We start from the raw sequence: 14,342 nt of genomic DNA on the forward strand, positions 1-14,342 counted from the left end.
AGCTCCTCTGAACAACAGTGTCCTGACAAGTGAGCACATTTTCTATGCCAGGCGAAATTGCGCCTCATTAGCTTATTGTTATGGATGTATCCAAATAAATGTCACTAGAAAACAGCTTAAACAAATGCAAATGTAGCTACTTTGCTGTTATTCTGGCTGCACTTTGACACGTAAGTTAGCCGTAGTTGGCTAGATAGCAAGCAAGGGATAAGAAAGTTGGTAGCCAGTATGGCAGATAAATAAASAACGACTGGGTCATGTCTCTAGCAACCCTAGATTTGTGTTGGGACTATATCTTGTGGAAGGATGAAATAGTATGAATAAATGTATAGAAATAAACATTAATGAAAATATGTCAAGAATTGCATTTAATATGTTGGGAACCCGTTGAATAAAAGTGATAACGTCCTCGAAGCCGGTGTTTGGCACAGGCCTAACAACACCCATGCCAATATATCCTCCAAACACCGGCTTCTCGGGCATTATCATTTAATTATTCCCTGCCCCACACTCTTTCACCTTCTCTCACCACCCACCTCTCTTTCTCTGAACAGCTGTGAGATGACATACCTCAGTCGGATGCTTATTCAAACACCTTAACTCTAGGGCTGGCACAATTACCGTGTAACTGACGGTTCTGGATGAAGACCGTCATGAAAATAAAATAACCGCCATTACCGTAAAAATAAAATAACAAACAGCTGACTGAAGACGGGTTGGTCGGGTATTCGTGCAGTTGAGTCCGTTGCTGCGATAACATGGACTCTTAAAAACAGTGATTTACAGATTCGCGGTAACGTGGTGATAAGAAAATACCCTCCCTCTGGCTAGAAACTCATTACAAGTTTTGAAAATCACAGTTAAAAAAAAAAWWRTTTTAATCCTACCCTGTGATGTCACATATCATTTTTGGGGGACCTTTCATATATTTTTAACCACAGATCATAGAAACGAACTGTTTTCACATTTGTAGACACTGGTTTGGTGCTGGAGATGATGCATATGAAGTTGAAAAGTTAACTCTCCTATTTCCGCCGGACAAACACACCCACCCCTCCCGTCAGTGTGTGGTACCTTAGGTCTCTTCCAGGTGATGGTTCCTATGCGGTTGGTCTTGTAGAACAGAGACTGGTCCGTAGCCGGAAACACGGAGTCTTCAAACAGGACTCGACGCTGCTGGCACTCCCTACGCAGGGAGGAATAGCCCTGGCTTTCATATGGCACCACCATCACCCTGCTGGAACACACACAGAGATACACACTCCATACGCAGGGCAACGAAACACTGATTCTCATACAGCACAATCATCCTCCTGGAACACACAGTTACACACAAACATGTCCAAACAGGGTAAAAAAAAAAACACTAAAATAATGACATACATTTTCGGGATGGGAAAAAACTTTTAGCGTAAACTTGAACAACTAAAACCAGAAAAAGTACGTAGAAATTATAATGCACTTATAACATTATATTTTAAAATAAGAGACAACTAACAATCACCTAAATAAAAGCTTGACAACCAGGGAGAATTAAAAAATCCCKAAATAATGAATTTAGCAGTATTGACTTCGTTATTGTTTGAACAGAAGAACACTGCATTAGTCATAGAAAATGCATAGAATTGCAGGAAATTAGCTTTAAAACTGCAACATTTTCTCTCAGTTCCATGGAGAAATGTGTAGAATTATAGGAAATTGGCTTAAAAATTGATCTACACCGCCAAGATGTGGGTCGGTGAGCCCATTGCCACGCCCCCTGCCACACCCACCACCTAAGTCCTGTCACGACTGTCCTGTGAGGATCCAAATAGGTCAGGTTTGCAATGAATAACTTCAACCAMGCCCGCTCTCACCTGCAGAGGGGGGGAATGGTGGGGATTAACAACTCCCCTCCTGTTGTAAATCAAGTTGAGAAGATTCAGATCTCCCTCTCCAATATTCACCAAAGGAATGTCCTTTGTTTCAAGATACTTTTTCCCACCGAAACTTTAACATGTTCAAAAGCAAATACTGGAATAATATTTCTAACATAGAACGTGGGGAATGGTCAGAGGCGATCTATAGAACACTAATGTCATTTTGTGCTGTCATTAAAATGTTTATAAAGGAAATACTGTAACTTGGAAAGAATACCCACTATATGTGTGGTGTCCATCCTATGCGTTGTCCATGTAATATGAAAAATGAAGGTATTTTTGTTAAAATGGGGGTGTGATTTTAGGAGCCATAAGAGATAGTTGTTTTACATACATTTTGCAAAGTGACAAATCACGCTCCTGAGTGTGGTCAGAGAGCGTGTCAGCCTGACGGAACCGCCCTTTCGTACAAACTGTATAAAATTATGGGTTAAGAATTAACATACCAGAAAAGCGTGAAGCTGCAACTACACGTTTAAAGTGGTTTGAACATTGAATCTCAACACGAGGTAGAGCCGATAAACTCACCTCCCGGACAATCACTGGTATGGCTGATTAGCTGTTCTAAGGAAAGTACCTTCAAAAGAGAATTTAAGTAGGACCATCCTACTACTCTGCTCAAACCATAGTATTACTCTACATCGACCCGGCTAGCTAGCCTATCTTCAAAGTAGCATCTTCAGGAGCGAATGAAAGGAAAATAAACTCTGTAGCTCTGTTCAGGACTACACAACAAGTCACCATATATCGGACAACTACAAAGAAGGACAACAGTATGAGACTTGTCGGAACCATTTTGGACAATCAGAGCCTTACAAGAGTGCGCGATAAGGCCCAACTCTCTTTACAAGGCGGCCCTGTCCACCGAGAGAGATCCGCCGAACCAAGACATTTCACGTGAATATATTCATGATTTCTTACTCAATGAGGGTGGCGGTTGGTGTGCAAAGTTTATGATTCAAAATACAGAAATAGTCATAATAAACATTCATAAAAAATACAAATGTTATACATCGTCTTAAAGATTAACTTCTTGTTAATCCAGCCGCTTTGTCAGATTTCAAAAAGGCTTTACGGCGAAAACATACCATGCGATTATCTGAGGACAGCGCCCCACTTACAAAAGCATACAAACATTTTACAACCATGTAAAGGAATTACAAAAGTCAGAAATAGCGATAAAATTAATCACTTACCTTTGAAGATCTTCATATGGTTGCAGTCACAAGAGTCCCAACTACACAAAAAAAATTGTAGTTTTGTACGATAAAGTCCCTCTTTATATCKKAAAAKRRKAGTTTTGTTGGCGCGTTTTGTTCAGTAATCCACTGGCTCAAAGGCGGTCAAAACATGCAGACAAATACATCCTAATAGTACCGGTAAAGTTTGCCGAAACATGTCAAACGATGTTTATAATTAATCCTCAGGTTGTCAATTGTCTAAATAATCAATAATATTTCAACCGGACAATAGTGTATTCAATAGAAAGGAAAAACAACGAAGGGCGCGCACTCGGTCACGCGCGCAAACCAGCACTGCATGATTCTACAGTCCACTGACAGAAAGGGTCTCATTCTTCTTKATTTTTCAGAAAACAAGCCTGAAACAATGTCTAAAGACTGTTGACATCTAGTGGAAGCCAAAGGAACTGCAATCTGGGTCCTAACCCATTAGATACTCTATAGGCATTCAATTGAAATACCCACATCAAAAAAATCCCACTTCCAGGATGGATTTTCCTCAGGTTGCCATATCAGTTCTGTTATACTCACAGACATTATTTTAACAGTTRTGGAAACTTTAGAGTGTTTGAGCCAAATCTAKCAATTATATATTTACTTTGGGCACGCTTCTCATCCAGACGTCGAAATACTGCCCCCCATAAGAAGTTAAAGACCCACTCTCATGATGCCCCAGATCCTAATGAGTTAATTGTTACATTATTAATTTAATTGGGTAACAATTAAACAGTTAGGTAATTAGATAAATAACAGGACAGTCCCTTTTCGATCGAGAAGAAACCCTGGTATCGGTAGCACAGGAGGTTGGTGGACGGGCTCATGGTAATGGCTGGAGCAGAATAGTATCAAATACATCAAACACAATTATTATGAGCCATTCTCCCCTCAGCAGGGGGGGTGTAGCCCCTCACCCCAGTTCGCAACAGCTAGAAGTACTAACTACACTGAACATAAATACCTTAGCCTTAAGGCTACATTTTTGTGGTGGGGAGTCTATGAGATTTATGCCAAGAAGAGGGCAAACAAGAGAAGGGTGTTTGTGTGTGCGAGACAGAGTCCCATTATCTACATTGTACACTGACTCCTCCCATCGAAAGTAGAGAAAAATAAGCACTGTTGTTAAAGGATATCCTCTTATTCAACACACACAGCACACACCATATGAGTCACACCATAACAACATAATTCTCCAGTCATGTGACACATCCAGACAAGAGACACTCCTAGTCTACCCATGGATCACTGGGAGTAACCCGATCCAGCTCTAATGTTAGATCAGAGGTTCCCAGACCTTTTAGCAGTGTGCTTAGCATAGAGTGTCTGCTAAACACACACAAACTGCTACTGTTCACTGGTCTGACAGTCAACAGGACTCTCTGGTAGTCATGGAGATGCTTATTGGACAAAGTCAGGCAGTCTGTAATCATGTTAGTGTTTGACAACCCTGTTAGAGACAGAACACACACTACACAATGCAGACAAACACACTACGCACACTAGTACACACACAGGGTTTACCATAGACCTCTCCTAGAGAAGAGAGGAGGGGAAAGGAGAGGGATGAAGGGAGTGGTCAGTTCACAACAGCTAGCAGTACTAACTACACTGAACAAAAATAAACAGAACATGTAAAGTGTTAGTCCCATGTTTCATGAGCTAAAATAAAAAATCCCAAAAATGTTCCACACGCACAAAAAGCTTTTTTCTCTCAAATTTGGGTCACAAATTTGTTTACATCCCTGTTAGTGAGCATTTCTCCTTTGCCAAGATAARCCATCCACCTGACAGGTGTAGCATATCAAGAAGCTGATTAAACAGCATGATCATTACACAGGTGCACCTTGTGCAGGGGACAATAAAAGCCCACTCTAAAATGTGCAGTTGTGTCACACAACACAATGCCACAGACGTCTCAAGTTGAGGGAGAGTACAATTGGCATGCTGACTGCAGGAATGTCCACCAGAGATGTTGCCAGATATTTGAATGTTAACTTCTCTACCATAAGCCGCCTCCAACGTTGTTTTAGAAAATGTGGCTTRTTTAAAATGTTTTTTATTTCACCTTTATTTAATTAACCAGGTAGGCTAGWTGAGAACAAGTTCTCATTTACAACTGCGACCTGGCCAAGATAAAGCAAAGCAGTGCGACACAAACAACAACACAGAGTTACACATGGAATAAACAAACATACAGTCAATAATCCAATAGAAAAAAAGTATATATACAGTGTATGCAAATGAGGTAGGATAAGGGAGGTAAGGCAATAAATAGGCCATAGTGGCAAAATAATTACAATATAGCAATTAAAACACTGGAGTGWTAGATGTGCAGAAGATGAACTTGCAAGTAGAGATACTGGGGTGCAAAGGAGCAAAATAAATAAATAACAGTATGGGGATGAGGTAGTTGGATGGGCATTTTACAGATGGGCTATGTACAGGTGCAGTGATCTGTGAGCTGCTCTGACAGCTGGTGCTTAAAGTTAGTGAGGGAGATATGAGTCTCCAGCTTCAATGATTTTTGCAGTTCGTTCCAGTCATTGGCAGCAGAGAACTGGAAGGAAAGGCGGCCAAAGGAGGAATTGGCTTAGGGCGTGACCAGTGAAATATACCTGCTGGAGCGCGTGCAACGGGTGGGTGCTGCTATGGTGACCAGTGAGCTGAGCTAAGTGCTGTCTCTTATACACATCTAGATGTGTATAAGAGACAGGAAAGCATACAGGTCGCATGGGGTTTTGGTGACAAAACGGATGGCACTGTGATAGACTGCATCCAATTTGCTGAGTAGTGTTGGAGGCTATTTTGTAAATGACATCGCCGAAGTCAAGGATCGATAGGATAGTCAGTTTTACGAGGGTATGTTTGGCAGCATGAGTGAAGGATGCGCTGTTGCGAAATAGGAAGCAGATTCTAGATTTAATGTTGGATTGAATATGCTTAAATGCGAGTCTGGAAGGAGAGTTTACAGTCTAACCAGACACCTASGTATTTGTAGTTGTCCACATATTCTAAGTCAGAACCGTCCAGAGCAGTGATGCTGGATGGGCGGGCAGGTGCGGGCAGCGATCGGTTGAAGAGCATTAATTTTGTTTTACTTGCATTTAAGAGCAGTTGGAGGCCACGGAAGGAGAGTTGTATGGCATTGAAGCTCGTCTGGAGGTTAGTTAACACAGTGTCCAAAGAAGGGCCAGAAATATACAGAATGGTGTCGTCTGTGTATAGGTGGATCAGAGAATCTCCAGCAGCAAGAGCGACATCATTGATGTATAGAGTGTATACAAAGGCAGTACGTCCAACTGGCATCACAACTGCAGACCACGTGTAACCATGCCAGACCAGGACTTCCACACCCGGCTTCATCATCTGCGGGATCGTCTGAGGAGGGGTGGGGATGCTGAGGAGTATTTCTGTCTGTCTTTTGCGGGGAAAAACTCATTCTGATTGGCTGGGCCTGGCTCCCCAGTGGGTGCACCCCTGCCCTGTCATGTGAAATCCATAGATTAGGGCCTAATGAATGTATTTCAATTAACTGATTTCCTTATATGAACTGTAAATCYGTAAAATCTTTGAAATTGTTGCATGTTGCATTTATATTTTGTTCAGTGTATACTACTACAGGAATACTGTATGTATTTCAGTCAAACACCGCTATTGGTTGGACTTAGTCTACTGGAGGTCTAGATGGAGCTGTCACGGTACTACCTATAGCCATTTATTCCTTACAGATCTGAGGGAGTAGGAACTAGGGAAGGGGACTAGGGGTATGAATGGAACATGGCCAGCCTAGATGTGGGTTCTGTCTGGGAAGGGGACTATTGGGTACTGTCTGGCCTGACAGGAAACTCCACCTGTCAAAATCACTACTACTACTACTCTCTGTCCCCTCCAAATCCATCTCTATCGCGCTCATTCTCTTTCTCTCCGTCCTGTTAKGTACATTCTTCTTCCCGTTTGCGCCGCCTGTTTGTTTTCATTCTGTCTCACTGTCCGTCTCTTTCCTTTCTACATACTACCATTCGTTATATCCCAAACTCATCATGTATCACTCTTTGTATCTATCTTTACCACTAGAAAGACCAACAGTAGCCTAATCATGYTCCACCTGTCTCAATCAATGAGAGAAGATTTGAAATAGACAAGATGGCAGGATACACATAGTTGGATTACATCATGGAGCAAAAAATGTATGTATTTAATAATGGAGCATTTTCTAAAATTCAAACGAACCACCTGCAACTGGACATAAACATTTTAGAAGATACATGTTTAGCTGAACCGAGAACAAAGATAGTATCACCAAGTTAAGATTAMGCTAAAATGCTCTATGCTACGCCAAACAGTACCTATCCTGTAGAGGCAAATGGAGCATCACATTAGCCCATTACAATCTGTTAGCTACTCTAACCACAACACCAACGTTAGCGGAGGCTGTGACTGGTGTTCTTCAGACATAACACCGTAACAGACATGGCAGACTGAACTGGCAGAGACAAACTATACTACAACCGCAACTATACTACAACCATCGCTTTGTTCACAGTTCAGTTCCATTGAACAGTTAAGTCCTACATGACTCATCAGGCTMTAGAACTTCTGAGGAGAAATGAGGTGGGGGATGGAAAGAGAAAGAATGTCAGGATTCATAACAGACCTCCACAGCCTGGGCCAAAGGTAGTAGCTCTGCTCAGTAAGTCTAAACACTACTGAAATTGTAAACACATTTTACAGATGCTGCAGCTGKTGGGAGGAAACTCTTACAAAAAAAGATTGCGGTTTTGATCCTGCAGTCCACTATGGTATTTTGGAAGCAGTAATTGCAGAACAACTGCAGTTATACTTCAAAATTACTGAGGTAAAAACAACTTATTTTGGATGCAGTTACACTGCACTCTGACTGCAATCATTTTTTGTATTCTCTGGATAAGAGCGTCTGCTAAATGACTTAAATGTAAATGTATTCTGCTCCCCAGCCACACACACACGGAGATAGTAGGCAATTTAACTGAAATAACGCGAAAAAACGTGTTTTATACTTGCTGAACACAGCAGTTGGTGGCCAAGTAAATCTAAACTCCATGATGTACTGTACTTCACAATAACGGAGTTGCACAACGACTTGTGTGGGCGGACTGGAGTTCTGACATCACATAAAATGAAGTTTTTCTTAAAAGTCCTGTTTTTGATAAATTTCATTTTATGTTACGTCCGAGCTCCAGTCCGCGCTCAACTCCGTTGATGTGAAGTAGGCCTACATCATGGAATATCACTTTACTTGGCTGGCGGTTGGTAAAATCGTATGCTCTAGAAAAGTTCAGATACGTTTACACACATTCAAAAGTATCCATATTTGCTGTAGGCTATGCTCTAGAAAAGTTGAAGTATGTTCATCCATCGTCAAKCCGACTGTCTGCTTTAATTAGGCTAGTTTACCTTGGAAGAGTTGACTCCCTCGATGACGTATTCGTTTCTCTCCAGTCCTACTGGGGCTTCAGTCGGAGTGATCCCTTGTTCCCTCCCGGAGGCTGCTCTTCTGATGCACGAGCTCCTCGGGACTCACTTGCTGTCTCTTTCGCGCTRTCGTTCTCTCTCTCGCTCTCTCACACACAGGGGAGGGTGTCTTAACAGCTGGAGCTGAGCTCAAGCTACTCTGGTTCCCTGACTATGTTGATCCGAAACATGTGGTGTTTTATTTTAGTGTCGACTAGACCTACTGCTCCAGTGACATGATCAAGTTGAATCAAAGCTCTTAAATATTAACTGGAGCCAACTGTTTTTCATATAAAACATTTGAGAATAAATCTAGTCTATTTTTGCCTAGTCATTAAAAAAAAATGTGTGACGTTTATCTTACTTGGACACCCATTTCCGTTCGATTGTGGMCAAAACGCCTCACCTCACTCTTCATAAAGAATTTCCACTCCTAAAACAACTTCGCAAACCAATATATATATATTTCAGAATTAGGTCTAACTCGTTTCAAAACGCACAAAGAAATATATAATGTTGGTGTACAATGTTTTCGAAGATGTATGTCTGCACAGTAGCATGCGTTTAGGCTGCGTTCACACAAGCAGCCCAATTCTGATCTTTTTACACTAACTGTCTGTTTGAACAAATCAAATTGCAGCCAGCATACAACAGCCACAATGCAGCAGATCGGTCAATTTTCCATTCTAGAAACAATGTAAAACTTTCATCTAATCAGTATCAAGTTACACTTTGTTTGGAAACAACATGTTTTTCACGTCTGTGGTATTTACAGTACTGCCGCGCCCTCCGGTGGCCATTAGGTGAAACGACAGCAGCGTAATGTACTGTGGAGTAGAGCCAGTGAKCGAGGTGACGCTGTGTCATTAATGTTTAACCCCAAGGTACCGGAGTCACCGGACGTATGAAAAGTCATGTGAGAAACTGCACTTTACACTATACTGAACTGAAGAAAGACAYCATTCACATCCGACAACGGGGGGAGATGGACATGAAACATCTAACTTGTTAATTTAATTTAAGACGGTTTGTTGTATAAGGAGATATAGTAAGAACAAACTACACAGTAAGTCATAATGATATTGTGATGAGSATTATTGTATTGTAATATTATTTTTCCCAGAAGACCATTACTTATTCACCCTGTGTGTTTCAATGAAGGACTATGCCAAGAGAAAGTATATCAAATACTTGTTTGATTGGTTAATTGATTTATTGATTGATTGCTTTATTATTTGTTGAATATAAAAACATGTTACTCGACATGGGTCCACATATGATGAGGTATTTGTGGCATTCTGAGAAACATTGTCCTTATTGTGTGTGTGTGTGTGTGTGTAGTGGTGGGAATGGGAAGAATTCTGGGGTCTCTGCTGCCAGCGGCTCTACTGATTGGCTCAGCCCTCTGTATGGGCGCGGTCAGTCTAACCCTAAGCCACACCTCTAGGGTCAGAGTTCACAAAGGGAGGAACCTCACACTGACCTGCATGAACGCAACACATGCAGGTGAGATAAAACACACACACACACACACAAAAGACTACCTTTATGGAATGTCACGTACCCCTGTTATACTGGTGTGTGTGTGTGTGTGTAGGAGTGGTCCAGTACTGGCACACCCCTTTCGGTCGGGTCCAGAACAGCAGTCTTCATGCCAGCCAGAAGGATGTGGTTGCTATGCAACGAGATGGTAGCCTGCGGATCCACATTGCTTCTCCTCACCACAGCGGGCTGTACTACTGCCTCCTACTGGCCGGAGGACAAACTACACTCACACCCTACCTGCTGTAAGTACTGTTGTAAGGCAGCCATGTTGTGTTAATACAGTAGTGCACTATATAATAGGGTAATTTGGGACTCATAAATTAATTCACTCTTTACCTCCCTCAGGACTGCCAGCAGTCCACAGGACCATGCGGTCGAACACAGGCGGGTGGTCAGGAGTATGCTGGGTGGTCATGGAGAGGAGAGGGATGTTGCCGTAGTTTCTGACGGTGTGTTTGCGGCGGCGGTGGCGGCATCAGTAGTGGTGACGTTCCTGGTGGGGTTCAGCTCTGGAGCTTTGAGCAGGACACTACTGGACAGGTGCATTGCTTTATCTACCTATATTAAACATTTAATCAACTGTTAGTCAACATCTATTCACCTTTATTTTACATTCGATAAAGATGAAGTTCAGTATTTTACAACTTCATGTTAGATGGGTCCTCACCCTGAAAGTAGAATATGGGCCAGGAGAAACTAAATCATGGTTAGTTGAAACTTGTAGTGCTTGTTTAAAGAAAACCGAACCATGGATTAGTATCTCTTGGCCCATAGACTGCTTTCAGAGTGACAGTAGTCTAGCTGTAAAACACTGAACTTCCCATTTAAACAGCATCAATATTAAATACAGATACATTTTACCACAACTCCTCTCTAAGGTGTGTGAATTGGGTGCGTTCGCTAGGACAGGAACGTCGTAACCATGGTGAAACAGTCAGCGTGGCATTCCGGAAGGATGTGGAACAAGAGAATGAGGATTACTCTGCCTCGACGACAAGCGTTACCATGGAGAATGTAAGCCCATCTCCACCAGCCAAACCTCAGAGAAGCTTCAGGGGCAAACATCATGAAGAGACTGCTTACATGGAGGGCTGCCACCAGGGGAGAGGAGAGGAAGGGAGGGAGAGGGGAGGAGAAGAGGGGAGGGAGGTGGGAGACAGCACAGACGGAAAAGAGAAGAGCAGGAGAGTGGGGGAGGAAGAAAGGAGTGACAGTGAGGAAGGGAGAGAGGGAAAGGAGGGGAGGAATGAAAGTGACAGGGAGGAAGGAAGAAGAGAGAGTGAGGAAGGGAGAGAGGAAAGGAGGGGAGGAATGAAAGTGACAGGAGGAAGGAAGAAGAGAGATGAGAAGGAGAGAGGGAAAGGAGGGGAGGAATGAAAGTGACAGGAGAAGGAAGAAGAGAGAGTAGGAAAGGAGAGAGGAAAGGAGGGGAGGATAAAGTGACAGGAGGAAGGAAGAAGAGAGAGTGAGGAAGGGAAAGAGGGAAAGGAGGGGAGGAATGAAAGTGACAGGGAGGAAGGAAGAAGAGAGAGTGAGAAGGGAAAGAGGGAAGGAGGGGAGGAATGGAAGTGACAGGGAGGAAGGAAGAAGAGAGAGTGAGGAAGGGAGAGAGGGAAAGGAGGGGAGGACAGAGTGTAAGGAGAGGAGAGAGAGTGAGGGAGAGGTTGAAGAGGGAGGTTTTAGAGGTGATAGTAGCAGTGATTCAGAAGAAGGGTCTGTTGGCGTGAGAGAGGGGGGAGTGGAGAGGCAGGGGGAGGGAGCAGCGGGAGAAGAGAGGTGTTCTCCTCCCCGGCCCGCCAGACGGAGCCGTGTGATTCGTCTGTACCAGTACGATGAGGAGGGGCATCGCTATAGTCACCTGCCAAACCCCGCCCCCATGGAACGTACTTCCCTCGCTCCCCGGGCCAAGCAGCGCTCGCTGTCCCTCACCAGGCTCAACACCATCATGGCTGCTGCCACCGCCAGCCCCCTGGACCCACAGAACCCCTCGGGCCGAGACTCAGACCCCCAGGACTCAGACCTTGACCCTGAGGAGAGGGACACAGCCAGTCCAGCCAGCCCATCCCAGGGCCAGGAGAGACCAGTCTTTCAACTGGAGATATGACATACAAGATCTAGGCCTGTATTCATAAAGTGTCTTAGAGTAGAACTGCTGATAAATGATCCGGTCCTAACCTGTCCATATAATCTTAATCATTATGATATAAAAGGCGAAACTGGTTCAAGATCAGCCCTCCTAATCTTGATAGATGCAGCCCGAGCAGAAAGACGAGGGTCATGTTCAGTCAGGCATACAGAGACATTGTACCAAAATGGTTTGAAACAGAAAACAAAAATGTGTGTTTCCTACTGGACAACTTTAACAGTTAGTGCCTCGCCATTTCACTCCATTGTGAAACATTTTCTCAATCACAAATTCTCACACACAAATTCCCAGACACACTTAAGATTTTGACTTGTCATCACATCCAGCAGTTTCCATTATTGTTTTGTAAAAGCAATTGGAAATAAAACATTAAAAGTAAATGTTAACTTTGGATGATTGTGTTGCTGACCTGTTGCACCCTCTACAACCACTGTGATTATTATTATTATTTGACCCTGCTGTTCATCAATGAACGTTTGAACATCTTGGCCATGTACTGTTATAATCTCAACCCGGCACAGCCAGAAGAGGACTGGCCACCCCTCAGAGCCTGGTTCCTCTCTAGGTTTCTTCCTAGGTTCCTGCCTTTCCAGGGAGTTTTTCCTAGCCACCGTGATCCTACATCTGCATTGCTTGCTGTTTGGGGTTTTAGGCTGGGTTTTTGTATAGCACTTTGTGACATCTGCTGATGTAAAAAGGGCTTTATAAATACATTTGATTGATTGTTAATTTAAAGTTAGTCCCTGTGTATTTGGTTCTAACCTTGTCCCCAGGTTATGATTGCACATAGCACTAATACGCCTGGAATAACAACAACTATAGTCTGGCCTGTGTTGGAGTGAACAAAAAAATATATAATTATTTGACCGAATCACACGACTGCAAGACAGGGGTACACAAATTAGAGGTACACAATACAGGAGGAAGTGTTTGGAGGGAGACGATTAATTAAATATAAAGCTGATGGCTAATGGTTTGGGACTTGTTCATGTTCTTTCTATTGGGTTAATTTCCCTGTATTTTATATACACTGAGTGTACAAAACATTGGGAACACCTGCTCTTTCCATGTCATAGACTGACCAGGTGAAAGCTATGATCCCTTATTGATGTCACTTGTTAAATCCACTTCAGTGCAGATGAAGGGGAGGAGACAGGTTAAAGAAGGATTAATAAGCCTTGAGACATGGATTGTGTATGTGTGCCATTCAGAGAGTGAATGGGAAAGACAAAAGATGGTAGTAGTTGCCAGGCGCACCGGCTTGAGTGTTCAGAATTGTAACGGTGCAGGGTTTTTCATGCTCAACAGTTTCCGTGTGCATCAATAGTCCACCACCCAAAGGACATCCAGCCAACTTGGCAACTGTGGGAATCATTGGAGTCAACATGGGCCAGCATCCCTGTGGAACGCTTTCGACACCTTATAGTCCAGGCCCCGACGAATTGATGTTGTTCTGAGGGCAAAACAGGGTGCAGCTCAATATTAGAAAGGAGTTCCTAATGCTTTTTACACTCAGTGTATATTTCCATACTGAGGCTGGAATAACACTGAAATTGTGAAAATTATTATGATGCCCTTTAATAAGTGTAAGAGCTGTTTGCAAAGACCGCCTGAAATTTCAGCCTGTCTTGGTGGGATGGGGTTTTGGCCTGTCTGGTGACATCACCAGGCAGTACATTTGTTAATAGACCAATAAGAAAGAGTTCCAAATCTCTCTGCCAATAACATTTCGTTTTCCCCTCTCCACTCAGACCACTCCCAGACAGTCCTAGCAAAATTCTTGCTTGAAAAATTGCTATTTGCTAAGTTATTTGTTTCTTTTTTAGCATTTTAATTAAAACAATCACAGTAAGGTACTTAATTGTTACCCTGAATTGATATTGACATAAAAACGGCTGCGTTGTTGATCCACCAGACCATAAGACAAAAGTCTCTGGTAAATTCATTTGGTCGTACCAATCACAGCCCAGTATATTTGGTTGTAGCGATGAGGTTAGAAGCAGG

The 14,342-nt window shown here is 42.9% G+C and overlaps 1 protein-coding gene across 1 annotated transcript; it reads left to right on the forward strand.

Moving 5' to 3' along the window:
* The first annotated feature begins 9,570 nt into the window (after nucleotides 1-9,570).
* LOC139024905 (transcription termination factor Rho-like) lies at nucleotides 9,571-11,579 on the forward strand. The gene is made up of 5 exons (XM_070439886.1): nucleotides 9,571-9,713; nucleotides 9,989-10,153; nucleotides 10,245-10,434; nucleotides 10,538-10,732; nucleotides 11,071-11,579. Coding segments are annotated over exons 1-5 (1,050 nt in total). The 5' UTR covers nucleotides 9,571-9,712; the 3' UTR covers nucleotides 11,570-11,579.
* Nucleotides 11,580-14,342: the final 2,763 nt, after the last annotated feature.

The sequence above is a fragment of the Salvelinus sp. IW2-2015 genome, unplaced genomic scaffold, assembly GCF_002910315.2.
Source record: "Salvelinus sp. IW2-2015 unplaced genomic scaffold, ASM291031v2 Un_scaffold1999, whole genome shotgun sequence".
NCBI classification, from domain to species: Eukaryota; Metazoa; Chordata; class Actinopteri; order Salmoniformes; family Salmonidae; genus Salvelinus; species Salvelinus sp. IW2-2015.

Coding starts and splice junctions, on each gene's coding strand:
- LOC139024905 (XM_070439886.1), top strand. Junction 10,154..10,244: donor CATGAACGCAACACATGCAG/GTGAGATAAAAC, acceptor GTGTGTGTGTAG/GAGTGGTCCAGTACTGGCAC. Junction 10,733..11,070: donor AGCAGGACACTACTGGACAG/GTGCATTGCTTT, acceptor CTCCTCTCTAAG/GTGTGTGAATTGGGTGCGTT.